Source organism: Mirounga leonina, unplaced genomic scaffold (genome assembly GCF_011800145.1).
Source record: "Mirounga leonina isolate KUSES-001 unplaced genomic scaffold, KU_Mleo_1.0 Mir_176, whole genome shotgun sequence".
Taxonomy (NCBI): domain Eukaryota; kingdom Metazoa; phylum Chordata; class Mammalia; order Carnivora; family Phocidae; genus Mirounga; species Mirounga leonina.
The window spans coordinates 11,480,343-11,507,157 of NW_023270454.1; the positions used below are offsets into that span (position 1 = coordinate 11,480,343).

A 26,815-nucleotide genomic window follows, 5' to 3' on the forward strand; every position below is an offset into this window, starting at 1 on the left:
CTCTGAAACAAAAATTTAAATCATGCTTTTAAAGCAAAACTTGCTTGCGGCAAAATCAATAACATTCAAATAATATAAAGTGAAAGAGCCCACTCTTTAAAACTTTCCTGAGAATTTCTTGACAACCTGTTTCCTTTGCAAAATGACCTGAGCTTGGAAGCCGTTCAAAATCAACTCAGTGACTTTGCCCGAACCACCCAAAGTTTTATTCAGGAACCTCATTTTTCTCCATAACCTCCCATCCCCGTAAGACAATAAACGTTCCCAAGGCGGTTTGCCTCGTCTCCGCCGTGTGCGGGATCTCCGTCCCTCTGCCCTTCTCCCACTTTCCCCCTCCCTCCACTCCCCACGTGCGGCCGCGGCCCCGCCTCCAGCGACGCCCCTCAGGGGAGGAGCCTCGCGCCCTCTGCCCCCAGAGCGGGGCCCCGCCCCCGCCCCGGGGGCGGAGTCCGGCTCTACGCCACGCCCCGGCGGAACCCCGAGCCCTTCCCCCCCGAAGGAGGAGCCTCGCGCCACCCCTCCCCTCCCCGGCTCGGGACCTATCCCGGCTGCCGGCTCGCGGGGCCGTTCCGCGTCGGTCCCCGCGCAGAGCGTGCGCGGACGCTGGCCCCTGAGTCCTCTCCGCCCGGCGCTGGAGGCGGCGTGCGGGCTTCGCCGCGGGGCGCGGGCCCGGAGCCGGTGAGTGCAGCCGCCCGCCCCTCGCTGTGGCCCGCGCGGGCGGGGAGGGGGGAGCAGGCCGGGGGAGGATGGCACCTGCTACCGGCGAGACAGCGCAGTGACCGACAGTTAGAAGAAGCATCCCTTAGGGAACCGCTCCCCTGGCCCAGTTTTTTGGTTGGTTGGTTTACCACTGTGCCGCCCAGCATTTACCCCTGGGGGCCTCCCTCAGCCCTGTCTCCGCGGCCCCCCATCTCCCCGCCTCACCCCCGAGAAAGAGTTGGGAAAAGCAGCCATTTTAGAGTCCCTGGGGGAGTGAGTGGTTAGCCTAGGAAAGAGGACGCCCTGACGCCGCTCTCCTCTGCCACTTTGAGCGTGGTCCGCTAGGAGCCAGTAGCCAGCCTCACTGCCGTCAGCCTCTTGAGGGAGGGCAAGACGTCCCCATCAAATCCTGTGTCCTTTCCGCTTCTACTCCCTTAAGGCTAGGGCAGAGACCACTTGCTGCCCCGTTTTAAATCTCCGTTAAGTATACCTTAAAACATGTGCCCATGTGTTAAGAGATTTCAAGGATTAGGTGCATTTCAGGTGAAAGCTTTTCCAGAAGCTTCCTCTGTTGGGGGTGACCTGGACACTGAGAGCTGGTTGAGGTTAAGGTGGTGGGCTGCAGTCAGGCAAGTCTCCTTGCAACCCAGCACTTGTCAGTATGGCCTCTCCAGTGCCTTGGAGGTCTGATTGGGGGAAACAGCACTAGTTATTAGCGAGTATAAAGCACCATCAGATGTATGGGCGCCTGGGTGGCTCAGTTGGTTAAGCCACTGCCTTTGGCTCAGGTCATGATCCTGGAGTCCCCGGATCGAGTCCTGCATCGGGCTCCCTGCTCAGCAAGGAGCCTGCTTCTCCCTCTAACCCTTCCCCCTCTCATGTATTCTTGCTCTCTCAAATAAATAAATAAATCTTTAAAAAAAAAAAAAAAGCACATCAGATGTAAAATACACATTATTGGATGTGCTGCTAATTCAGCTATGAGAAAGCATGGATATAGTAAGAGGCATCCTCATTTTAGAGACTTTTAATTGTTTTTTAGAATTGCTAAAACTACAGTAGCTACCACTCTGCCAGGTACCTACTTAGTTCTTTGGGTTTTCATCATAACTTGCAGGGTCATGTGCAGGCGAGGGAAACAGGTGGTTAAGTAGTGTGCCCTGGGTAAGGGGGGTGGGGAGGGACTCTTAGCTTCCAGAAGCCAGGGTACGGACCACTCAGACTCAAACATCTGAATGCTTTATACATAAACTCTGAGTGAACTTGGATGATTGGGGGCAGAGAGAGATGGGAGTCACAGATAACCATACATCAGGGTTAAAACAACCCCAGCTGTTTTCGGTTACCAGGGATAATTATCTGCTGTTAAGCTGGAGGTGGCCTCTCCATACTCTGAACTAACATGACCCTGTGTCTGCACGTGTCATGGTTCTGAGCTCTGCATTGTCAACACACACACAGTGCCCCTACTAGTGGGGTGGTCCTGGGAAGACCAGATCCACATCTGTGTCTCTGTGTCCCTTACAGTCTTCTCTTCTATCACCATTTCTCCCGTAAAAGTGGGGAGATAAATCTGCAGCAATGGGTTGGAATGATTGGTATTGCTGAAGGGGGAGGACAGAGAAATCGTGGAGAGGAGTTTGGGGCCCACAGTGCAGGCAAAAAGTACCCAGGGCCAGCTCCCATTCAGACTGCCACAAGATCAAAGTGGAGGGCTCCCAGGACATGATGTCTTAGCACACTGTTGGTGCTTAATAAGTGTTTGCTGCATGAGGAAAGGTGAGAGGGGCTGAAAAGGGAAACTATTACTGGGAAACCGACCCACACCCTGTCACAGCTGGTCTTTCTCTTTGACCCCTCTTCTCAGCCACACCCCCTTTTTGGCCATATATACTTTTCGAGTCGATGGCAAAAACATAGCTGCTGGAAAGCTTGGAACTTGGCACCCACCAGAAATGCTAGAGAACTAGAGAAGTCAGTGGCTTCTTTTCCCCATTTCTACCTGCAGGGATGCCAGAAGGACCATCTGTGAGGAAGTTCCACCACTTGGTCTCCCCCTTTGTGGGGCAGCAGGTGGTCAAGACAGGGGGCAGTAGTCAGAAGCTGAACCCTGCCAGCTTTCAGTCCCTGTGGCTCCAGGACACCCAGGTGAGTTCATCGGGGCTTGGTCGGTACCTCACGTAAATGGGCTGGCTCCGTCGGCACGTCCCATGACTCCCTTAGAATTTATCTCAAGACTTTGATGCCATCACTTCCTTGAGCCCAAGACAACCGCGCCAGGACCCCCACGCAGCTCCTCCTCTTTAGGTCTGATGTTTCTCAGCCAGAATTGGGCATCTCGGTGGCCTCTGGAACTAGAAAAAGTACCCTGTGCACGCATGAGCTGGAGATTCTGATGCAGAGTCTGGAGTGATTCCGGTCACTCCAGTGGACTCTGATGTGCACCTATGGTTAGGAACTAGCAAGGACGTGAGGAAAGAGCATAGCCTTCTGATCTGGATTCTCGTGGCCTCATCCATGCCCTGAGCATAAGGCAGAATTGCCTCAAGGGGCTCCCAGGGCTCCTGTGGTCTGATTTGTGCCTCCTCCTCTAGGCCCGCTTCTTCCCCTGTCCCAAATCTCTCTTGAAGTCATGTTGAACTACTGGGGCTCCTCTACCAATCTTTCTTGCCCGCGGTTTTGACATGCTGCCCCCCTGCTCGGGCAGATCTTCCTTTTCCCCCCAACTCTGCCCCCATTCCCGTCCTTTTCTTGTGAGCATGGTAATTCCTTGTCTTCGGGATTCAGCCTTGCCATCACATCCTCTGAGAAACCTGGCCTGTCTGCTCTAAGGGTGGGAAGAGACTTCTCTTTGCTTACTGGGCACCCCCTCCTTCCTCCTAGTGGATCCTCAGTGCTGAACTTGTCCTGCTGGTTGAATGGAGAGGAGCAACAGGGCGGGGCCTGTGCCCTCCACAGTATTGTATGCCTAGCCCCTGGTTGAGTGGCGGCTCTTAGGAAGCATATATATGATAATTGGCTATAGAGAAAATAAATGAACTCTGCTGCTGAGCTGTGTGCTCCTAAGTAAGTTACTTAATCTCTTAGCTGTAGTTTGTGCAATTGTAAAATGGGGACAGATCACTTAGCAGTTAAAATTGTATTAAACAGACTTGATGTCTGGCACAGGTGCTCCGTGAATGCTGATTCTCTTTTTTCCACCCTGTCCTTCACACACACCTCGCGGGTTATAAAACCATTCTTGGTTAGAACTGAAAGAGGTCTTCTAGACCTTCACTTACATTTTCTACATTTGGAGGTGGGGGCTCAGAGAGGGAGAACACTCAACCCAAGTTGACATGGCTAGCTGGAGTCCAGGCCACCTGACCTCCGGGTCTGTGCTCCTACCGTGAGAGCTTTTGGACTCTTTGACCAGACTACTGCAAGGTTTGCAGGGGCAGGATTAGATCCTTTCATCTCTGGAACCCCAGCACTTAGCCCGAGCCTGTCTCAGAGCTGGCTCACCGAGAATATTTACGGACTGGCTGAGTGGACAGAAGAATGTGTGGACAGGGAGCCTTGAGATGGAACTGGGAGCTGGTTTCCTAGTAAACCAAGGCAGAAATCGGTGTGGGAGCCCAAGAACCCTGAGGGACACAGCCTTGGGGAACTGCTTGGCATGTGGGGGCTAAGTTCTCATCATTGTGCTCCCTTCTTTGCACCTCTAACTCCTAAGGAGCTGAGAGTTGAATTTTGAAAGTACGACCTGTATCTACAACAGGGGAAAAGGGTTAGGTAACAGTGAAGGGGAAGGAGGGGAGCATACGATTAAGGCCTATTTGAGGGCCTCAGCAGAGAAGAGGTCCTTGTAGCCTGGAGTAAAAGACTTCATGGGGGTACCTGGGTGGCTCAGTTGGTTAAGCGTTTGCCTTCGGCTCAGGTCATGATCCCAGGGTCCTGGGATCAAGCCCCGAGTGGGCTCCCTGCTCAGCGGGGAGTCTGCTTCCCCCTCTTCCTTTGCCCCTTCCCTCCACTCCTGCTCTCTCTCTCTCTCTCTCTCAAATGAATAAATAAAATATTTAAAAAAAAAAAAGACTTCATGAAGGAAGTGGGTTCTGAGTGGGACCTTGAAGGATGGAGGATTTAGATGGACCAAAAGGAAAAGAAAGCGTATTTCAGGTTTGTGAAGCAGTTACAGACAGGCAAATGGAGATAGAATGAGCACAGTGGGCTAATGAAACAGGGAAGAGATTGGCTCCATTCTGTGCGACCTGTTTTTCTGGCAAGTTCTTTCCCTGTCTTTCCTTGTTGGTTCTCCAGTTTCTGTAGTGGAATTGTGTTTGACTACTCGTAACGGATTCAGAAGAACAGCTTATTCATGTCTGGAGTTTGTGGGTTTTTTTTTTTTTCTCCCTTGACTTAATGGGAAGTCCAGAGTGGTATGGGAGCAACATGAGATCACTGGGCACCAAGTTCCTTCTGCTTTTCCCTCCCTGGGGTGTGACCCTCATCCTCATGGTGATAACATGGCAGCTGAGATTCCAGCCGTTACGTTCTAGGCAGGAAGGAAGGGAGATAGGGCAGAAGGGACCTGGAAGCTGGTTCACCTGTTTCAAAGAGCTTTTCTGGAAACTACATTTGACTATTCCTGTGTATATTTCACTGGCTGCCCCATCTCTAAGGGAGTCTGGGAGACAGAGATTTTTAGCTGAGGACATTGAGGTCCCCCCCAAATCAGTAGCTGAGGTTACTGAGGTCCCTGTAAATGGGTAGATTTGTTAGTAGGGAAGAGGGGAGAGGGATATTGGAAGGTAGTCATAGTCTCCTTACACCTGGTCCATTATCTTCTCCTTTGTTATACCCTCATTTTGCAAAGCACGCATTCCAGGAGCTGCCTGAGAAAGAGTGCGTGGGGGATAAGTATTGAGTCCTTACATGGCTGTTAATGTTTCTGTTCCATCTTAGTTTGGGTGGTGTGGGAGCTCCAATCCAACCCCCCTACATACTTAGACTTTTAACCAGTCCTCCAATTTTTAAAAAATACATAACAGCTTTACTGAAATATAATTCGCATAACATACAATTCACCCACTTAAAGTGTGCAATTCATGGCTTTTAGTGTCTTCACACAAAGTTGTACAACCATCACCACAGTCGATTTTAGAACATTTTCATCTCCAGAAAGAAACCTTGTGCCCATTAGCAGTCACTCCCCATTTCACCCCTGCCTTCCGCCCCCAGCCCTAAGCAACCACTAACCTATTTTCTATTTCTATAGATTTGCCGTTTTTTTGGACATTTCACATATATGGAGTCATGCAACGTGTGTTCTTTTGTGACTTCTTTTACCGAATATAATGTTTTCAAGGTTCATCCATGTTGTAGTGTGTGTCAGAATTTCCTTCTCTTCAAATACTGAGTTTCCAGAGGGAACGAGTGGAGCCTTCCTCCTCTGTATGCCCCTCAGAGCCTAGCACACTGCCTGGCACATTGTAAAAGCTCAATTAATGGTCAGTTAATTGAAGTAAAAATGATGTCCCAGGAATTTAAAAGAGGGACAGTAGAAATTGCCATAGTTGGAGAGGACACATAGATGTCCTGAGCTAGGCATTTTTGACCTGCTAAATGTTTTGACCCCGAGGGACATATGGCAGATACTTTCATCAGCATTATACCTACATTAGTGAATGTGCCTCAGAAAAGTATTTTCTGGAGCAAATTCTATTATGCCCACTTAATTCTTGCTCAGTTTTTTATGTAGCTCAGTTAAGCCATTTCTAATATGTGGCAGCAAACTGCTGTGCTCACATTTGCAGATGAGTTATTCTGGAATTATTTAGAAAGGTAATGCCTTCTTTTAGGGAGAGGACTGCTACAGTTAAAATTTTTATACTGATTGACAAATTGGAGATCATATCAGAACTATGATCTCTAAGGATGTACTTTTGGAGGCCAAAGAAGTAACACAGGCATTTCCATTATTGATGCCAGGTGTTTTGGTTTTGAAAGGCTGCCTAAATTCCAGATCATGCAGAACAGGCTCATCCTGTAATCTGGATACGCACATTACATAGTAGGGCTAGCAGTATAAAAACAGAATACAAAGCACGTGGAACATTCTTTTACATACATTTCCTTTTCTCATCTTTTTTTCCTAAAATCGTTTTCATTGGGATGAGGTGAATTCTTTTCCTTTGTACATTTTATGTACATTTTATGGTTTGATCCATTGATCAGTTTTTATGTCAATATTCGATTTCTATTGATAGTCGTTTTTTTATTGTGAGTTCTCTTGTGGTCATTTCTTCTACCAAATCCAATTTCAGTGAGAGAGAGGTACCAAATTTTACAATGTGTAACATACATTGTCTATTTACAGTATATAAAATGCAGTACTTTAGCTGCTGTCAATTTGTGGATGGTGCATGTGCGTGTGTGTGCGTACAAGCTAATTATTTCTAACAAAGAAAAGGTATTATGAATTAAATACGGGATGACAATTTGTATTTATATCTCAGCTAATCTGTGAAAACATTGCGAGCATTTCCCCTCAGTTATTCTAGGGTGGTCCTGTCTAGCATGGATCTATGTTACTGCTAATCCAATTCTTCTTGCTTTCAATCACTTTGAAAACCATGTGCTAACTGCCCACACCATTGGAGCAAAGAGCAAAAGGCAGGTCCAAAATACTCGGCTTTGTGAAGCTTCCTTGAAGAGACAAGAAGGGATAAGTTTGCATTAGGATAAACATCTGCATATACCTCTTCTAGCATTCCCTAAGGCTGTCTTAGGCCATTCAGACTACTATAGCAGACCGCCACAGACTGGGTGGCTTATAACCAACAGAAATTTATTTCTCACAGTTCCGGAGGCTGGAAATCCAAGATCAGACAGCCTGTAGATTCGGCGTCTGGTGAGAGCCTGCTTCCTGGTTCATAGACAGCCATGTTCTTGCTGTCCTCACATGGTGCAAGGGGCAAGGGAGCTCTCTGGGGCCTCTTTCATAAGGACACTAATCCCATTTATGAGGACTTCACCCTCATGACCTAATTTCCTCCCAGAGGCGCAACCTCCAGATACCATCACATTGTGGGTTAAGTTTCAACATACACATTTGAGGTGGCGGGGAGAAGGGCACAAACAAGTCCATAGCAAAGACTTAGATCATGTTCGTTTTTTTGTAGGTCCATGGAAAGAAATTATTCCTTAGATTTGATCCAGATGAAGAACTCGGGTCCCTTGGCAACATCTCACTGCCAGAGTCTGTAGAAGAAGGAGAGAGGAAGGAAGAGGCTCAGGACCAAAAGCAGGCCTCGGGGCCCAGCAGCCAGAAAATCTCTCAGCAGTCCTCTCAGTCCCTGGAGCTTGTTGCTCCCAGTGGAGAGAGTGGTGTGGAGCATTTGCAGGGAGACATGCCTGCAGGAGGTGCTGAAAGGTGGCTGCAGGTCAGCTTTGGTTTGTTTGGCAGCATTTGGGTGAACGAGTTCTCCAGAGCGAAGAAAGCAAACAAGAGGGGCGACTGGAGGGACCCCACTCCCAGGTAACGGCATGGCTGGGCAGGCTGTAGGCTGTGGCTCTGTATAGGGTCTGTGGTGTTTCACACGGCCCCCATGTGCAGGCTTGGGGCTGGGCTCTGTGGGCTCACTCAGGTGGGTATCCCACTGCTCTCCAGCAGCCCACTTCCTAGGAGAGAGTACCCATGACAGAAAGTAGACTGTGGCCTGCATCCAGAGAGGGGTGGAAACGTACTGGGGCAGCTTAGTAAAAAAGGAAGAACTTTCCCAACAAGCATGGCTCTTGAGAGTGGGATGGCCCTGAAGGACATTTTATGGCTTGACTGTGCACTCTGAATTTAGGGACAGAATTGTCTTAGTTTTCATCTGCTATTGGTGAGAAGACTATCTGGGTGTGTAGAACTCTGTCCATGCTCAGGATTATTACCTCAGTGTAGATTCCCAGAAGAGTCATTGCTGGTCACTGAGAATGAACACCCTTACGGCCTTGCCTAAGTGCTCATTTAGCTGAATTCTTAACTAGTTTTGAGTTGTTTGTATACTTTTTATCAACTTGTAGAGGCTTTTGTACATTGTGTGTTAATCTTTGTGATGTGATGCCAATGTTGTTTCAAGTCCACCTGTGTCCTTTGACAGTATTTGTGCCTTTTGGCATTCAAGATCTAAACATTTTTTAGGGGCGCCTGGGTGGCTTAGTCGGTTAAGTGTCCAACTCTTGGTTTCGGGCTTAGGTCACGATCTCATGGATCATGAGATGGAGGCCCGCGTCGCGTCGGGCTCCACTTTCAGCAGGGAGTCAGCTTGAGACTCTCACCCTCTGTCCCTCCCCCCACTCATGCGCTCCTGCTCTCTAAAATAAACCTAAAAAAAAATTTTTTTTAAATTTCTATTTTTTTTTTAAATGTTTATATAAGTATAGTTAACGTCAATGTTATATCAGTTTCAGGTGTAGAACATAATGATTCAACAATTCTAGACATTACTCAGTGCTCACGATAAATGTAGTCATCATCTGTCACCAAAGAATGTTATTACAATATTATTGACCATATTCCCTATGCTGTACTTTTCATCCCTATGACTTACTTACTTTATAACTGGAAGTGTATACCTCTTAATCCTCTGTATATATTTTGCCCATCTTCCCACCCCCTGGGATTTTAAATTTTTATGTAGTCAGTGTTCAGTATTTTCCGCGATAGCCCTTGAGGTTTTTTTTTTTTTAAGATTTTATTTATTTATTTGAGAGAGAGAATGAGATAGAGAGAGCATGAGAGGGGGCAGGGTCAGAGGGAGAAGCAGACTCCCTGCCGAGCAGGGAGCCCGATGTGGGACTCAATCCAGGGACTCCAGGATCATGACCTGAGCCGAAGGCAGTTGCTTAACCAACTGAGCCACCCAGGCGCCCAGCCCTTGAGTTTTCCCCTCTTGCTAAAGAAGGCCTCTTCTACCTAAAAGCCACACTACTCTTCCATTTCTAAAGTTTCATAATGATATATTTTTATGTTCAGAACTGTAGTGTGTGTTTACGATATGATGTAGGGCTAGTAAGGTGCTTTGGATGTAAAGATAACTGAGACTAGATTAAGGGGGAGGAGATTTTTTGGCTCACATAATTGGAAGTTTCGAGCGAGGGTGGGCTATGGTGTTGACTCAGTTCCCAGCTTTGGGCTTCATGTTCTTGTGATTCTTCTGTCTGTACCTTTCCCCACATGTTGGTATCATCCTTAGACCAGCAGCAAGAGGCTCTTGCAGTTCCAGGCCTTATGTCGACACAGGAAGAGAGAAGAGGGGAAGAGAGGGTCATTTCTAGAAGTTCAGACGAGCGAGGAGAGCTTTCTCAGAAACTCTCAGCAAACCTTTCATGGCCTGAAGCTGGTTCATGGGCTGATTGCTAAATTAGTCACCAGCTAGGGCAGTTGAAATGCTCTTCACCAACAAGCCTCATCCCTAACTGGGTTTTCAAATTTATTGTCACAGAGTTAACACATATCATTCTCTTATTTTTTAAATCTCTTGTGAAGTTATGTCTGCCTTTTTCTTCTTCATGTTCTTTATTTTCCTTTGTCACCTACCCCCCTTTTTTACTTACTTAGGCTTACCAGAGTTTATCAACTTTGTTGATCTTTCAAATAAATAATATCAGTTTTATATACTCTATATGGGAAGAGTATTTTCTAATTTTCCAAATGTTTGAGTGGGGTCATCGTTTTGTTTTGTTGTCATTATTTTTATTGGATTGTGATCAAGATATCAGCCTGTGAATTTTCTACTTTGGGCATCTATTAAAATTTGCAGTCAAACACATCATTGATCTTTTCTTACATTTTATGTACATAAATGAAGGTAGTATGTTCATAAAAAGTAAAATCTTATGTAACTATTAAGAACAGGTTATTGCTTTGATAATTCAAACTCTCTATCCTTGCTTGTTTTTTGTTTACTTAATATGCCAAATGTGGGAAGAAGAGCATTAAAATCCTCTAGAGTGATTGTGGTTTTATGAGGTTTCTCCTTGTCTTTCTAGTGTGTTTATATGTTTGCTGCCCTGTTGTCCAAAGCATCAAGGTCTCTGACTTCTTTGCAGCTTTATTAAATAATAACATACCCTCCAGGCGCCTGGGTAGCTCAGTCAGTTAAGCATCCGACTCTTGATTTGGGCTCAGGTCATGATCTCAGGGTCGTGAGTTCGAGCCCTGTGTCAGGCTCCACGCTGAACATGGAGTCTGCTTAAGATTCTCTCTTCCTCTCCGTCTGCCCCTACCATCCACCTCCCTCACTCTCTCTCTCTCAAAAATAAATAAATAAATAAATAAATAACATAAATAATAACAGATCCTCTATTTGCCTTTGGTCTTGAATTCTGCTTTTCTTGATGGTAATAATGCCACTCTGTGTTTGGCTGGCCCCCTTGGTCTTTTTCCACTTAGGGTGTGCTTTACAGGAGTGCCTTTTCACTTATTTTAGGTATATTTCTTACAAACAGCACGTATCTGGCTTTTGTATCTTTTTGAACTCAAAACAAAACTCTTTGTTTTGAAATGAGGTAACTGTGGTATTTGGATTTTCTTCCGTTTGCCATTTTATTATACCTTGTTTCTTTTCTTCTGTTGGATTTCTCAAGTTTCTTTCTTTCCCCCTACCCCCCCCTTTTTAACTCCTGTGGAGTATAAATTGTGAGTACTGCTATTCATCTTGTTTTTGTTGGTAATAATATTCCCTTTAAATTAGACCCATATTTTTTCTTAGTTAATAACAACCAAATGTTTAATAACATTAAACTAATAACATGTCTCCCTTCTTATTGAAACTGGTTTTTTGCTCCCTTCCTTCATTCTTCTGAGAGGAGGCCTTTGAAATATTTCTACTTCCCCACTTCTTTTGTCTTGCCCACCCTATCTCCTGCGTTTGCTGAGATAGTTTAGAATTTTAGTTCCAGATTGTTAACTATATATTATTAATTATATGTAATTAAGTTGATTAACATTAAAAACACAGTAACATGTGTATCTTATTTGTTTTTATTCAGTTTTGAAACCCTTTATTTTTGTGTATGTAATGGTTATTAACAAGTCTATTTAGTAAGGTTAGGGTTCCACTGAAAAACAGGGTTTTCATGAAAGCCTTCAGGGCTCCGCTGTATGTCATATGGCAGGGAGTAGCACTGGATTTGGCATGAGACTTAATGACCTTATTTACAGCCTCCAAGGAATCCTCCTCGGTAGGGATTTTTCGCCGTGCTCTGATGGCAAGCATACCAGCTTCCGTGCAGATGCTTCTCATCTCAGCACCAGAGCGATTTGGGCACAGTCACACTAACAACTCAAATCTGACATCTCTTTCAACACTCATTGAACGAGCACGAATCTGAAAAATGTGAATCTGACCCTCTAGATCAGGTAAGCTAAATGCAATCTTTCTGTCCAGTCTCCCTGGCCTCATCAGTGCTGGATCCAAAGTGTCAGGTCTCGTGGGGGCCGTGAGCCCTTTAATGTTACCTCGAGGATCAAAACTGTCCAGTTGATTGATCAGTTCCAGCATCATTCTCTGCACTTCATTGTCTCCTTCAGCGGCATCCTCAGAATGAGCCCCTCCAATAGCATCAATTTCATCGAGGAAGATAAGGCAGGCTTTTTTTGTTCTGGCCATTTCAAAGAGTTCTTGAACCATTCGAGCCAACCTCACCAACATTCCTCTGTACAAGTTCAGATCCAGTAACTCGAAAAGCAAGCATCAGTCCTGTTAGCAACTGCCCAAGCACAGTGTCTTGCCTGTACCTGTGGACCAAAGAGGAGCACACCCTTGGGAGGCTCAATGTCAAGGTTAACAAACCTCTCTGGATGAAGTAATGGGGTTTCAACTACTACTCAAAGTTTCTGAATCTGTTCCTTAGAGCCAGCCACATCGATGTATGTGACATTAGGTTTTTCCTCCGCCTGCATCATGGCTGACTGTTGGATCAGTCTTTTGTTGTTGTTGTTGTTGTTGGATCAGTCTTAAGAGGCAGCGGAATGTGAATTTGATACTTAGTTCTGTCCATGCCGACTCTCATTCCTTCTTCAGTGTCCACAGGTGCTACCTAATCACTAAGATCCACCACAAACTGGGCAAACTGCTTCACATTGATAATGTGCTTTGGGTCCTCTGAGTCCGCACTGATTATCTTTGTACACCTCGCAACCCTCAAAGGCTGTTCACTCTGCAGTGTTTGCTTTTCTGCAGCCAAATCCCAGAGCGCTGGTGAGGCCAGGCCAGTATCAGATTCTTTCATACCAGTGAGCTCATGAAGCTTCTTAAGAAGTTGTCACATGTCATCTTCAACCTGCTTCATCTGCCTAGAGTCAGTGCTCTGACCATACGTTTTCAGCAGGGCGATATCCCCCTCATCCAGAGCTCAGATGGGCTTCTCGTCCTCCTCATCCTCTTTGTTTTCCGCTGATCAGTACTGAGATAATCTGGCATTTTAGGAGCGCCAAGTGCCTCAGCTCCTTAGTGATCACACAGCACCTCTCGCTTCCAGTGGTCAACATGGGTATCTTCTGATTCAAGAATTCCTTCCTAACACGTTACAGTTCTCAGCTGTGCTATCGTCCAGCCCTCTAGATCTCTCACCATAAATATTATGCACCCCAGGGCCGCCCCTTATGTCCTACCCTTTTCCTCTCCCCTTGGCTTGAGGTCCCTGCTGATTGCATTTCCATTGGGCATTTATTTTTTCTTGAGTAATTACCTCAGATACTATGGTAGATGTGTCTCTGAGGCCTTTTCCTCTACAGTTGTCCTTTTAGGGGCACCTGGGTGGCTCAGTCGGTTGAGTGTTGACTCTTGATTTTGATTCAGGTGGTGATCTCTTGTGGGATCGAGCCCCGCCTCAGGCTCCGTGCTCTGCACAGAATCTGCTTGTCCCTCTCCCTCTGCTCCTCCCCCCAAGCACATGTTCGCTCACTCTCTCAAATAAATAAATAAAATTTAAAAAATAAAGTTGTCCTTTTACTTCCACATCAGAATACCATCTAGGTCAGATATATGGATATTCCCCTTCAGGTACGGAGTCCAGTTACAGTCTGATTATCTGCCCTTACACAGTAACCCATCATTTCTTTATCAAAGTTCAGAAAGTTTCCCCTGTGTCCTTGGAATTCAGGAAGTCCATGGGCGTATGGGTGGGTATGTATTTCTTGGTAAATCCTAACCTGGACTGGGAGTGGTGCCTCTCTAGCATCCGTTTCTCTGTCCTTCCTAACAAACTTTGCTTTTATGCAGGTAGCCATACCTCCTGAGCTTTGAGACTTCCTTACATCACATTGTAAGTGAACATGCATTACATCAGTGAACATGCATGGCTGTGATCAGAAAGATGGAGCAATATATATGTTTTCTTTTAATTACTGCATTTAGCCCTGAGATTTTTATGATTCTGGCAGAGCCATCCCTTTTCTCTTTTGGGGTCTTAGCTTCCCTGGGTGAATCTTGACTGTGGAGTGGGAGCGCTGTGGACATGTGACTTGAGTCTCGAGTGGAAGCTGTATGTATGTGTGCCCTGAACTGCGTGCACTTAGGATCTTTTCTTTCTTCCCAGGTTGGTCCTGTACTTTGGTGGTGGCGGCTTCCTGGCATTTTATAATTGTCAGATGTCTTGGAGCTCTTCCCCAGCGGTCAGACCCACCTCTGACATCTTGTCGGAAAAGTTCGATCGAGGACAAGCCTTGGAAGCTCTGGGCCAGGAGCAGCCTGTCTGCTATACACTGTTGGACCAAAGATACTTCTCAGGCGTAGGTATGACTGATGGGAAAGGGATGGGACCCACCTCAGCTGTGCTTGAGGCAGTCACTTAATCTCTCTAGCTTCACTTCCTTTGAGATGCCTGGGTGGCTCAGTTGGTTAAGCATCTGCCTTCGGCTCAGGTCATGATCTTTGGGTCCTAGGATCGAGCCCCACATTGGGCTCCCTACTCAGTAGGAAGTCTGCTTCTCCCTCTCCATCTCCCCTCCCCACCACTCATGCTCTCTCTCTCTCTGTCTCAAATAAATAAGTAAAATCTTTAAAAAAATAAATAAGTCAACTGAGGGAGTTAGATTAGGCAATCTCTAACTTCTCTCCTGGCTTCAGAATTCACATCCTAATTATATTATCAGCTGGAGTCTGCCTGTGGCCACATCACAGTATAACTTCCTAAAGGGCGGGAGCCCTGTCTTCTTTCTCCTTGACTCCTCCACTGCCTGGTGTGGTGCCTGCAACACAGTAGGTACTCAGTTACTCAATCAGTATCTGCTGGGAACCAGAAGCTGCAATTTGCTAAGGGAGAGCACTGCGTTTGCCAGCGGGGCTTCTCTCGGGCAGATGGAACTGCCTGCTGGCAAAGCACAGATGCCTCAGGCCTCCGTCAGGATCTTAAAAGACACGAGTGAAGAAGCAGGTTCCCTCCCTCTGTTCAAGTGTCCTGAGCAATGAAACCGTGAGCGTTTCAGGTAGGGGAACGAGCTGAGCGATCTGAAAACCAGAACAGCCACCTAGCGGAACTCTGAGAACTGCCCGTACTACCCCAGCAGAGGCCTAAGTGCCCCTGCGACTGGCTGCTGAGGCTATTGAGTGAGCTGATGACAAAATCACCTCATACCCAAGGCCCGAAGGTGCCTGCTGCAGGCACAGCTCCCCTCGGGAGCGGGGAGGAGGCCCTGGGGGCTCCTCAGACAGCGGCTTGCATTTTCACATCGAGACTGTGGGAGCCCCTGCACCCTGCGGGAGAAAGAGATCTCCAGAAGGAGCCTTTGGGATATTTACAGCAGGAGCTCATGCTCTACTGACACGTCATTGTTCCTAACAATAGTAATAACAGCCAACATCTGTCGCATGAATCTAATGTGCTAGTCACGTAGTTTTATCCTTCCTGTTTTCCCTTTACTCACACAAAGAAGCCAAAGCAAAGGTCACATTGCTGTAAGTGGTGCGGCTGAGCTCGGAATCCAGGTAGTTTGCCAGGGAATTGTAGAGAAACATTTCTGTGTGACTAGGGGTGTGATTATGAAGCCCTTGCAGATTGCAGTGATTTCATTCATCCATTCATCTCACACATGCTGAACGCTTGCCTTCTACCAAGTTCAACGTCTCTCCTTCAGGAGATTATTAGTGGCCTGGCAAGCATGGGCTCAGTTCACTGCAACTTCAGATGGGTTGTGACAAATGCCTGGTAGAGGTTAAAGGAAGTGCAGCGTTGGGACATTCTGAAGAGAGTTATTGAGTCCGGAAGGAGGGGTCAAGGCTGGCTTCACCAAGAATGAGGCAGGAGTAGAAAAATAATGAAATAATACCTCCTAAACGCTTTATATCTCAGGCATTATGCTTGACATTTTAATTTTAATTTTAAACGGCTAATATTTATTGAGTACTCTCTCTGTACCAGCCACAGTGCTCAGTGTGTGTGTGTGTGTGAGAGAGAGCGAGAGAGAGAATTCTCATTTACTGCTCACAAAAGCCAGGTAAGCGATCCCCATTTTACAGATGAGGAATGTGGAGCTAAGGAACCTGCCAGGGTCACATAGTTTGGTTGATCTGGTTGAGCAGGGTTCCATCGCAGGCAGTCAGCTTCCACAGGCTGTTTTGATAACCTCTTTGCTGTGACAAGGGCCACACATGAGTTTTATTTTCTTTGGTCTCCACAACAGCCTTAAAGGTAGGTGTGAGCAAACCCAGTTGGCAGACAGGGAAGTGGCTCAGAGTCGGTGACTTGCCCAGGAGCCTTCAGGCCAGGGCAGGGTTGGCACCAGGTCATCCCCGGGGGCCCTCCCGCCGCCATCATGCCAGCTTCCGTTTGCTTTGCTAGTTTTGTGGATGGGGCTCCTGACCGGTGTGTTCTTTCCCCTTCCCTTGTCCTCTCCGTGCCTCCCCCCAGGGAACATCATTAAGAATGAAGCCTTGTACAGAGCCGGGATCCATCCCCTTTCTCTGGGCTCGCTCCTCAGCCCTCAGCGCCTTGAGGCCCTCGTGGATCATGTGGTGCAGTTCAGTGCGGACTGGCTTCAGGGCAAGTTCCAGGGCAGACAGCAGCACACGCACATCTACCAGAAGGAGCAGTGCCCTGAGGGCCACCAGCTCAGGAGAGAGGCCTTTGGGCCCCCGGCTGGCTTCCAGAGGCTCACGTGGTGGTGCCCGCAGTGCCAGCCCAGGCTGCCCCCCGACGAGCAGGCACAGGTCCAGCTCTCCTAGGGGGCTCCTGCCCGTCTTCACAGATCCTAGCCCTTTAGGGGCCCTGATGCCTGAATGTCCAGAAAGGGGGTGCTGTCAGTATTTGGGCCTGGCCACAGGAGCTAGAGGGCGGGGTGGGGCAGAGGGGTGGACATCAGGAGTGTTGCCAGCCATCTCACTGGTTAGGTTGAAGGCAGTTCCTACAGGGTTAGAATTTTTTTCCCCCCTTACCTCGTTTCGGTTCATTCTTCCCATCCAGTTCTGCCATTGTGAAAGATGAGGAAAAGTCATGAGGACGATAGAGGGAAACACTTCCGCAGTGCGGCAGTGAAAATGAAAGCACCTGGAAAACAGCTGTGCCTCAACAGTGCTTTGCAGATGTTTGGTTTTGCGTTTGAAACCTTGGTTGGTTGTAAGGCCCTCCATTTGAGAAGCAGGACAACGGAATTCTCTTTCTTTGTTCCCCTAGAGGGATCCAGGGATGAGGATGGAGTAGTGGGTGAGAGGTCAGCCTCCTGCCTGGATCCTTTCCCGTGGGATGGAGACCCCAAGAGAAGGGTGGGAGGAGGAGAGGGACCAGGGAATTGGCCACCTCCCTGCTGTGCCCAGTGGGCTTTAGGAAAAAGCTACTTATCTCCTCCATAAGGTGATATATTTGTGACTGTTGGTATGTTGAACAGTGTAGGAATCGAGGGGGTAGAGACACACTGTCAGGTTGTTAGCAACAACTAGAAGAAAGTAGGACAGTGACATGAAAATAAAGCTCTTTGTTATTTTCTGTTGTTGTCTTTATTTGGCGGTCAAGGCTCTTAACACTGTGAATAACTGAGCTCCCAGTGAAGGCGGCTACATAGGGCTCTCTGAGTTGGCCTGATGGGGCCACTTCAAAGGAGCAGGGTAGGGAGGGGATGAACACCCACCTGCCCTTCTGCCCATAGGTGCGTTGCCCTGACATGGAATCAGGCAGAGCACAGATGGATTTCTTCCTGTTGCACCAGCCTCTGGCCTGCAGAAGACAGTGATTTGCATGAGTGAATGTACTGTGCCCTAGCACCTCCCCAGAAGTTGTTAACACTGGGGAAGGCCACTTTATGGCACCCTATAACCTGCAGAATAGTTCATCCGTACTAAATACTTCCCGTGGAAAGCCTGTAGCCTAGTTCTTGCCATATCATCTGCAGAAATCCTCATGGTGATGAGTACTCACAGTGTGTTTTAGGTGAGGAAACTGAACTCCAGACTGGAGGCTGAGGAACTTGCTTAAGATCACACGGTTAACAAAGCTCAAGGGCACGCACCTATCACCCACCACTCTGTGGTCCCCTCTGTGTCAGTCCTCCGTAACTGTACCCCAGTACTGCCCCAAGAGCTGGCTGACATCGTTAGGGGGATGTCCCTGAAAGTAGCCAAGCTTCTTTTGATCCATCTCCTTTGAGAATAGGCCCCTAGGAAGAAGCATCGCCCGTGGTGTCTCAGATGACGGGTTCTGTCATCAAATATTGCTCTATCTCCCTCTTGGAGCTTTGCGGAGCTCATAAAAGCTTCCAAGAAATTCTGCAGTAGAGCAAAGTATAACACTTCGTGTTTTCAAACCTTATTTTACCATGAAGCCCATTTTACCTTTACTCTTCTTTGGAACAGAGTGTAGAAAAGGCTGTAATCCATTAAGATCCAACCTTTCTACACGCATCCTTTGAACCTGCTTTCAAATGTGCCTCTCCACGGTCTGTTTTTCCTTTGGATTGTTCCCTGCAACGAGTTTCAGCAACCCCGTTCAATCATGACAGTTCTCACATCGAGTCTAAATCCTTCCTGCTTTATGTTTCCTTTGTGTCACATATTTAAATATCTTACACAACTGTATCTCAGTTCTCTCTTTCACTTGACAGAAGTGCCAGTTCTTTTGGCCTTAGATTACGTATGCCTAAGTAAACAGCACAGTCTGGGGGACTTAAACCACAGAAGTTGCTGCTCCCGCAGTCCCGGATCCTGGAAGTGTCCCATTAAGGGGCCGGCAGGTTGGCCTCTCCTGAGCTCTCCCTCCTGGCCTTGCAGCTGCCTTCTTGCTGTGCCCTCCCAGGCCCTTTTCTCTATGTGCAGGCATTCCTGGGGCTTCTGCCCCTCCTTAGAAGGACGCTAGTCCTATCGATGGCTTAGGGCCCCACGCTTATGACCTCGTTTCACCTTAATTACCTCTTTAAAGGTCCTTTTCAAATATCCCGTATGGTAGGTTAAGGCTTCAATGTCAGAATTGGCTGAGGGGTGTGGTGGGGGTTGTGGACACAATTCAGTCCATAACAGGATACAAAAGGGTTTCGGAGAGAATCTTCAAGTTCTCAGAGGCCATCTCTCTGCACTTTTCTTTTGTTTTTTTTTTTTTTAACTTAAATTAGTTTGTAAAACCCTACTTCCACACCAGATGCTCTGAAAATACTATTTGAGTAATAGATTGCTCTTTGTATCTACAAGAATATATTTACTCTTGGGCACCTGGGTGGCTCAGTCGTTAAGCGTCTGCCTTCGGCTCAGGTCATGATCCCAGGGTCCTGGGATCGAGTCCCACATCGGGCTCCCGGCTCGGCAGAAGCTTGCTTCTCCCTCTCCCACTCCCCCTGCTTGTGTTCCTGCTCTCGTGCTCTCTCTCTCTGTCAAATAAATAAATAAAATCTTAAAAAAAAAAAAAAAAAAAGAATATATTTACTCTTACATGTGTGTGTGTGTGTATGTTACGTGAAAATATATGTGTGTGGGGCACCTGTGTGGCTCAGTTAAGCGTCTGCCTTCGGCTCAGGTCATGATCTTGGGGTCCTGGGATCAAGTCCCACGTTGGGCTCCCCGCTCAGTGGGGAATCTGCTTCTCAATCGCCTTCTGCGCTTCCCCCCTGATTGTTCTGAGTCTCCCTCTCTCTCTCTTTCCCCCCACTTCTCTCATAAATAAAATCTTAAAAAATTATATGTGTGTGTACGTGTGTGTATATACATATACACATACATATGTATCCTTAATGCGAATTGACCTTCTAACCCATACAGGATAACAGGAGTATGGAATGTTAGGCATAAGCTGGGGCAAAGATGGTGTCCAGCGCGTTTCCTCGAAGTCAACATCTGATCAGTACAGTGGGTCCAGAGTACAGGAGGGGAATGGGATGCGGAGGCTCTAGAGACACGAGGGGAGGGCTGGGCACCATGGCCTGCGTGTGGGTCTGCACCCATCGTGATGGGTAGAAAAGGAAAGAGAAAAACGCTGTTGCTGTTGATAAAAGTGCTAGAACCTGGAAACAGCAGTGGGAATGGAAAGGAGGAGGGGTACAAGGGCATCATGGGGTCGGGCTCCTGGGTGACTAGCTGTGCAGACTCGGGGCCAGGATGGGGGGTTGCGGAAGCTGAAGATGGCTCAGGCCCAGCACCCACACTAGAGGAGCCCCACCCAGCTGCTGGTAGGGAAAGTCAGCCAGGAGATGAGCAGGTTCTGTGGGGGAAGGTGATCAGATGTGAGGCATGTTGACTGGGGGTACGTGTGCGGCACCCCAGCTGGGGAGACAGCACAGTTAGGACATAGGCCTGGCTCTCCACAAATGCAGGCTGGGCTGGGAGGCACAGATTTGGGAGCTTTCCTCATAGTGTGATGGTCAGTTAGAGAAGGTTAACAAGGGCCATCACATGGCATGAGAAAAGATAGCAATCACAGTGGAACCATAGAGAAAGTCTTGTGTTGGAGGGACAAGAGCACAAAGAGAAGCCAGTCAATGAAAGATCAAATATAACAGGAGGAAAAAATAAACTTCAGGTAGAAGCGAATAGTCCATAATACTGGCTTATGCTGAGCTGAAGGAGGAGAATGAGAAGAGGCCTTTGGATTTGTCAGTTGATCAAATTTGTGGTCATGATCACCTCCAAGAGAGCAATTTGTGCAGAGTGGCCACCAGTCCAAAGGGGCTGAGACCTGCATGAGAACTGAGAAAGTAGAAGCGACGAGGGTGGTCTGCCCTTAAGAAGGTTAGTCCAGAAGGAATGAGAAAGAGGAGGTCAGGGAGGAGAGTCACTTATTAAAGGGAGCTATAATGTGAGGATTTGTGTATGAGGAGTTGAGAGGAAACACTAGGAGGGTGAGAGACCTCGCCAGTGCCAGCACTTAAAGCTGACCAGGGCCAGGATCGCGAGAGAAAAATAGATCCAGAGAAAATCCGCCAAAGGTGAGGTCTTGAAATACAAAGGAGGAAGGGGAAGGTTTGTAACAGCTGTTCTGGGAATTTAGAGCCACACTGGAGATCCAGGCTAGATTGCTTCGCCTGCAGACTTTCTCCCGCGGTATCCAGTAGCCGAGGGTCAAAACCAATGAGATGGATGCTGTATTAACCCACAGTTGAAGGTGGTCAGGGTAAGAATGGGAGAAGGCCAGGAGGGTGAGTGAGAAGGCTTACACTTTAAAGATTTTATTATTTTTAAATTACAGATACCCAAAGATTCAAGTGATATAAAAGTTTACAGAACAGAACATGGAAGAATAATTCACACCTGCTCTGTCCTCTCAGGAGCAGACTTCTTATTCCTCTGATTTCAGGGACTTACTAAAGTCTGTAGAGCGGGGAAAATAGAGCACCTAGCGGTTGAGTTGTAGGGGTTGTTGTCGGCATCATCAGAATTCTAGCCGAAGTACAGGGACTGGGTTCTGTGTGGAAGAAGTGGAGAAGCAGAAACGTGGATCGCAGACTGAAACCACTATGTCTCCCTTCCTAGTGGAAGGTCTCCTCACCGAGACCAACTATGTCTCCCTTCCTAGATTTTATCCATCGTGGCAGGAGGCTCTCAGAAAGTGTCTGTTAGTCCTGAAAGCAGGGAGGGAAGGGATGGGCGGTAAGTAGTGTGAATGGGCACTAGAAGAGAGGTGATGGGGGCGGGGAGGGGGAAGAGTGAGAATTACTCGGATTGTCATTGTGCCTTTTGGACAGAAGGAGAGGCTTTTGCCTAGCAGAGTTGCAGGTGAGGGATGGGATACATAGAAGGAGAGTCCAGGTTTTACTCAGAAGTAAGGAGAGGTGAGATTTGTATTCAACAGATTCTAGGGGAAAGATTTTTTTATCTCCTGATAATTGATATTGTGAAAAACTCGATATTTAATGTTTGGTTTCAGTGGCCCTAGCCATTCAATAAGTATTTCTGACATGCCTCCTAAATGCTGGGTCTGGGAACACAAGGAGAAAAAAAACACAAGAAAACCGTACACTAATAGGAGGAGGCTGGCTTATTACAAAGAGTGTTAAAAGTGTTTCAGTAGGTTATAGAAAAAATGCTGTGTGAGGGTGAGGAGGACAGAAGTGTGTTCTAAAAGTTCCAGTACAGGGGCGCCTGGGTGGCTCAGTCTGGTTAAGCGTCTGCCACAGGTTAAGGGTCCTGGAATCGAGCCCTGCATGAGGCTCCCTGGTCAGCTGGGAGTCTCCCTCTCCCTCTGTGCTCTCTCTCTCTTTCTTCCTCTCTCTCAAGTAAATAGATGCAACCTTTAAAAAAAAACGTTCCAGTACAGTCCCAATTTCAAGTATTGTTATTCCACAAAAAGTAGTGGAGACTTGTTATGTGGCAAGCACTGTGCCAGATGTTATGTTTATTTTTTTTATTTTTTTATTTTTAAAGATTTTATTTATTTGAGAGAGAGAGAATGAGAGAGAGAGAGCATATGAGAGGGGGGAGGGTCAGAGGGAGAAGCAGACTCCCTGCCGGGCAGGGAGCCCGATGCGGGACTCGATCCCGGGACTCCAGGATCATGACCTGAGCCGAAGGCAGTCGCTTAACCAACTGAGCCACCCAGGCGCCCCAGATGTTATGTTTAGACAGGGTCTCTGACCTTGAGGACTTCAGAGTGAAGAGACGGAAATGGGATCATTGGAATACACCAAGTTCAGGGCGAGAGCATCCACTGAACATAATGCAAGTACTGAGGTCTGTGGAAATAAAGACTACTGCAATAAGAACAAATGAGGCTTTTTATTCAGAGCTTGCTAGAACAAGGGCATCAGCCATTTTCACCTGTCACCTGCATTTGGCAGGGACTCAGGGGCAGGCAGGGGAGTGGACAAGCTTTATAATGAACAAAGGGGAAAGAATCAGGTGTGCTCCAGATTGGAGGAGGCTGGCATGGAGAAGCTGGAAGCAGGCTAACCAGTAGGGGGTATCTTATGTGATTTGCTTATGAAGTATATTTGGCTCTCTGTGGTTGGCCCTGAGTTGAAAGTAGGGGCAAAATAGAGGGACGTTATTGACCTAGTCCTGACTACTCTGGGCCTATTGCTGCAGAGGTTGTGGGTCAGAGTTCTGCTATGGTGTATGGCCTGGCCACTATTTGTATATGCGGTCTCCGACAGGGCACCAAGGTCAGACCCAGGAAGCTGGATTAGGATCCCACTATGTCTCTAATAAACAGCAACACAATTACATCAGCCATGTCGGTCTCTTTCTCTGATCTGATGCCTCTGGGAGCTCTTTGGGGTCAAACCTCATCTTGCTCATCTTTAGTTTTTTTCAGTGTCTGCCACATTGTTGGTGTTCAGTGGATGTTTGTTGAATCTGAAGAACAGATAAAGGAGAGGCCAGGAAACTTCAGAAAAGGATTTTCTATTTGAGCTGTGATGACCCTGAGGCAGGTAGCTAGGTGAAGAGCAAGGAAGGGCATCCTGGAGGTGAATTACTCTGGCAGAGACTGGGGTATGAAATACTGTGGCCTGTTTGGGAACTGCAAATGCTCCCAGGGCTGGATCAGGGCTAGAAAGTAGGGTAGTGATAGGATAGAAGGTGGTGAAAATCCAAAAAAAAAAAGGGGGGGGGGGAATGTAGGTGCCAAATGATGGAGTTTTTATTTTATGCCAGAATCCTTAATTTTATCCTGAAAGGCATTTCCTTTAAGAAATTTAAAATTGAAGAATTACAGGCAAGAGAGTAATATAATCAAGTGTGTGTTTTAGATAAATTACTCCAGCTGTCACTTGGGAATGCATGGAGAGAGATGGGAAGTTGCCTTGAAAAATAGCTTGGGAGAGAAGATGGGGCTTAAACCAAGATGGACCAGAGAGGAGAGATTAAGACTAAAGAGGTTTGTTTCTTAGGCTCCGTAGACTTGATGAATGGTTTCAAAGGACGTCCGTGTAGGAAGAGAAAGAAGTTAGGGATGACATCAGGATTTGATAATTAGGCAACTGGGACGCTGTTAGTGCCATTAACCAAAGAAGCACTTTCAATGGGAGAGAGATTTCAGTTATGGACATCATAACTTTAGGGGACATCAAAGAGGAGGAAGAGGAGGTACAGGTCAGTTCAGTAAATATTCATTGTGCCCCTAGTATGTGCCAGGCACTGTTCTAGATGCTTAGGAGTATGTTAGTGAACATAATGAAGATCTGTCCATCATTGAGCTTACGTTCTAGCAAGAAGAACTAGCCATTGAACATCATAAGTAAATTTTGTATTATATTAGCACGTGATAAATACTATGGGAAAAAAACTAGAAGCGATGGGAATTAGCAGTGGTGGTGGGTGGGGGACAAGCGCTGTCTAGAATAGTGATCAGCTGCGCCTGGGCGGCTCAGTCGGTTAAAGATCGGACCCTTGATTTCGCCTCAGGTTATGATCTCAGGGTGGGGAAATCCAGCGGGAGCTGCGGGGCGGGGGATTCCCCGCTCAGCCGGGAGCCCGCTTCTCTCCCTCTTCGCCTGTTTGCTCGCGCGCTCTCTCAAATTAAAAAACAAACAAAAGTAAAAAAAATACGACGGAGATTTAAATTTCCACATCACTCTTTACACAGTGGTAGAAACGCCTCAGATCCATTTTGGGGACAAAGTGGGGTCCAAAACATTTTAAAGAGGTCCTAGAGTTGAAATTCTAGGAGTGAGTAACATCACCCAGAGGGAAGTGAAGAGCTCTGAGGGTTGTGAAGCGGGGAAAGGAAGGGTGTTACTGCTGGACCAGGTGCCCGGTGTTCTGTGGGGCTGTAAGTGCCACGGATGGCTTTTGCTCTCTTGTGTTGACGATAACCGCGGACAGACCATTCGATGGTCGGGGGCCCACCCGCCTTTTAAAGGGTCCGCAGCCTCGCGCAGATACGCACAGGAGGTGCGCGTCACTGAAGAGCTAGTCTGGCCGGCAGGACAAACACGAGTACACACGTGGAGGGATTACTGACAAAATCGTAGCGAACTCTCGCCTGCTGGTCTCTCACCAAAAGGCTACGCACACCTGAGCCAGGACCCACTGCACCCATGTTGCAGCATCCCAACTCGGGTCTGGGTTCGGGATCCAACCTCTGCCTAGGAGAGGCGGAGGAAAAGGCCCACCCCCGTAGAAGCACCAATCCCGCTCGCCCGCCCCTTTCTCTTCTCCAATTAGCTTAGAGGGTACGGTCGTCACGCCAGCCTCATCCTACCGCCAGTTGGCCGGCGTCTTCCTGGGGCGAGCGGTCCTAGCCAATCAGAGCCCGTCAGTCCACCCTGCGAGCCCAAGAGAAGAGGCGCGAGAGCCAGAGACCCGTTGAGGTGGGCGGGGAAGCGGGCGTGGCGCCCCGCTCTGGGCCCGCCTCTGCTCCGCCCCAGCCGTCGCGCCTCCTGGGTTTAATCCTTCGCAGAGTGCCGGCCGGTGTCCTCCAGAGGTGTGTTGGAATTGAGCGCCGAGCCCCAGCAGCCCTCCGCCAGCATGGAGTTCGTGAAGTGCTTGGGGCGCCCCGAGGAGTTCTACAACCTCCTGCGCTTCCAGATGGGGGGCCGGCGGAAGGTGATACCCAAGATGGACCAGGTGGGCCGAGTATCCTTGCATCCCGGCTGGGGCGGGGCGGCTGCGCTCGGGGCTCGCGCCTACGTCCTGGCCGTCAGGGCCCACGATCGAGGGCGAGGGGCGCGGCGAGCGGGTGCCAAACGGCTTTGGCGCCCTCCTTCTCTCGGGGTGGCAGACCCGCACCCCTTCTGGCGGCCGCACCCGCCCAGCCTGGTTCCGCTTTCCCTACCCCAAATCCGGCCCAGCTGGCGACGTGCCTTCGGCCGGCCTCCTCTTCCCTCCCCCACCCTCCCTCAGGGGCTTAAAATGGTTCTGTTCTTCCAAGACAGTGGTTGTCAGGTAGTTTTTCTTTATATTTCTTTCTGTCTTTGAGCATTGATGTTTATCGGTGTCTTAGTAAGTGGTTGCAAATTTGAGATTATATGGGTAGATTAAGTGGGAGAGGATTTCATGGAGGGACTGAACTCTGCAAATATGGCCACAATACCTTTTCTGGAATGAAACCTTGCTCATCTTTCCAGTGTTCAGTCACACTTCTTCCAAAAGCTTCCCTCGCAGTCCTGCAGTCTGATCAATCCCTATTTCTCAGTGCTGCTCGGTTTTTTTAGAACACATATTTACTCTTCCAAGTTCTTATTAGTTATCTGTATGTCTGTCGATTAGCAACATTGTTGGTCGCTTGAAGGCTAAACTTGGTTTTATTTACTTATATTTCATCTGCCTCATGCTTGTATCCTTTGCTAAATGAATGCTTACAAAGGTATGCATTACAACAAGAAAATTATTCTTAAGTGATTATTGAATGAATAGACATATTCAGCCGAATTCATGGGTTATATCAAAACTTTTAAATTCTTTTTCCAACGGGAACATCACAAGGACTATTCTTTGTTTACATGTACTCTTAATTGGTGTCCTTTATTAAACCATTTTAATTTCCCATCAGAAAAGAATTCTCTTTCCCTCATAACTCAGGATCCCTCTCATCCTTCAAGGTCTAGCTTCAGTGCCACCTCTGTTCACCATTCAGCGGACATTTTTGGACACCTGTTCTGTGCTAGGTGTTATGCTGGGTGCACCATGGCAGGATGGCATGTATAGACAAATAAGACCTACAAAGAGCTCACCATCTTGTCAGGTCAATAAAACATTACCAGATTATTCATAGAAAATTCAGGTAGACACCA

At 47.6% G+C, this 26,815-nt stretch overlaps 2 protein-coding genes and 1 pseudogene across 2 annotated transcripts in view; 2 read left to right on the forward strand and 1 right to left on the reverse strand.

Moving 5' to 3' along the window:
• Window positions 1-575: 575 nt before the first annotated feature.
• NEIL2 (nei like DNA glycosylase 2) lies at window positions 576-17,648 on the forward strand. The gene is made up of 5 exons (XM_035022675.1): window positions 576-678; window positions 2,708-2,847; window positions 7,863-8,218; window positions 14,272-14,468; window positions 16,582-17,648. Exons 2-5 carry the CDS (start codon window positions 2,710-2,712, stop codon window positions 16,893-16,895), a joined length of 1,005 nt encoding a protein of 334 aa, XP_034878566.1. The 5' UTR covers window positions 576-678; window positions 2,708-2,709; the 3' UTR covers window positions 16,896-17,648.
• Window positions 9,920-13,193, reverse strand: LOC118022362 (annotated as a pseudogene).
• Window positions 17,649-25,444: 7,796 nt separating the features above from the next.
• Window positions 25,445-26,815, forward strand: part of FDFT1 (farnesyl-diphosphate farnesyltransferase 1) — a 33,512-nt gene continuing 32,141 nt past the window's right edge. Inside the window, exon 1 of the mRNA XM_035022677.1 lies at window positions 25,445-25,649. Coding sequence (XP_034878568.1) covers window positions 25,551-25,649 — 99 coding nt within the window. The 5' untranslated portion in view covers window positions 25,445-25,550. The remainder of the gene's footprint in view (window positions 25,650-26,815) is intronic.

What these genes read in the sequence shown, in the direction of transcription:
- NEIL2 (XM_035022675.1), top strand. Translation starts at nt 2,710, where the DNA reads ATGCCAGAAGGACCATCTGTGAGGAAGTTCCACCACTTGGTCTCCCCC. An exon ending in TGGAGGGACCCCACTCCCAG is followed by an intron (nt 8,219 to 14,271) that starts GTAACGGCATGG and finishes CTTTCTTCCCAG; the next exon opens with GTTGGTCCTGTACTTTGGTG. An exon ending in AAGATACTTCTCAGGCGTAG is followed by an intron (nt 14,469 to 16,581) that starts GTATGACTGATG and finishes GCCTCCCCCCAG; the next exon opens with GGAACATCATTAAGAATGAA.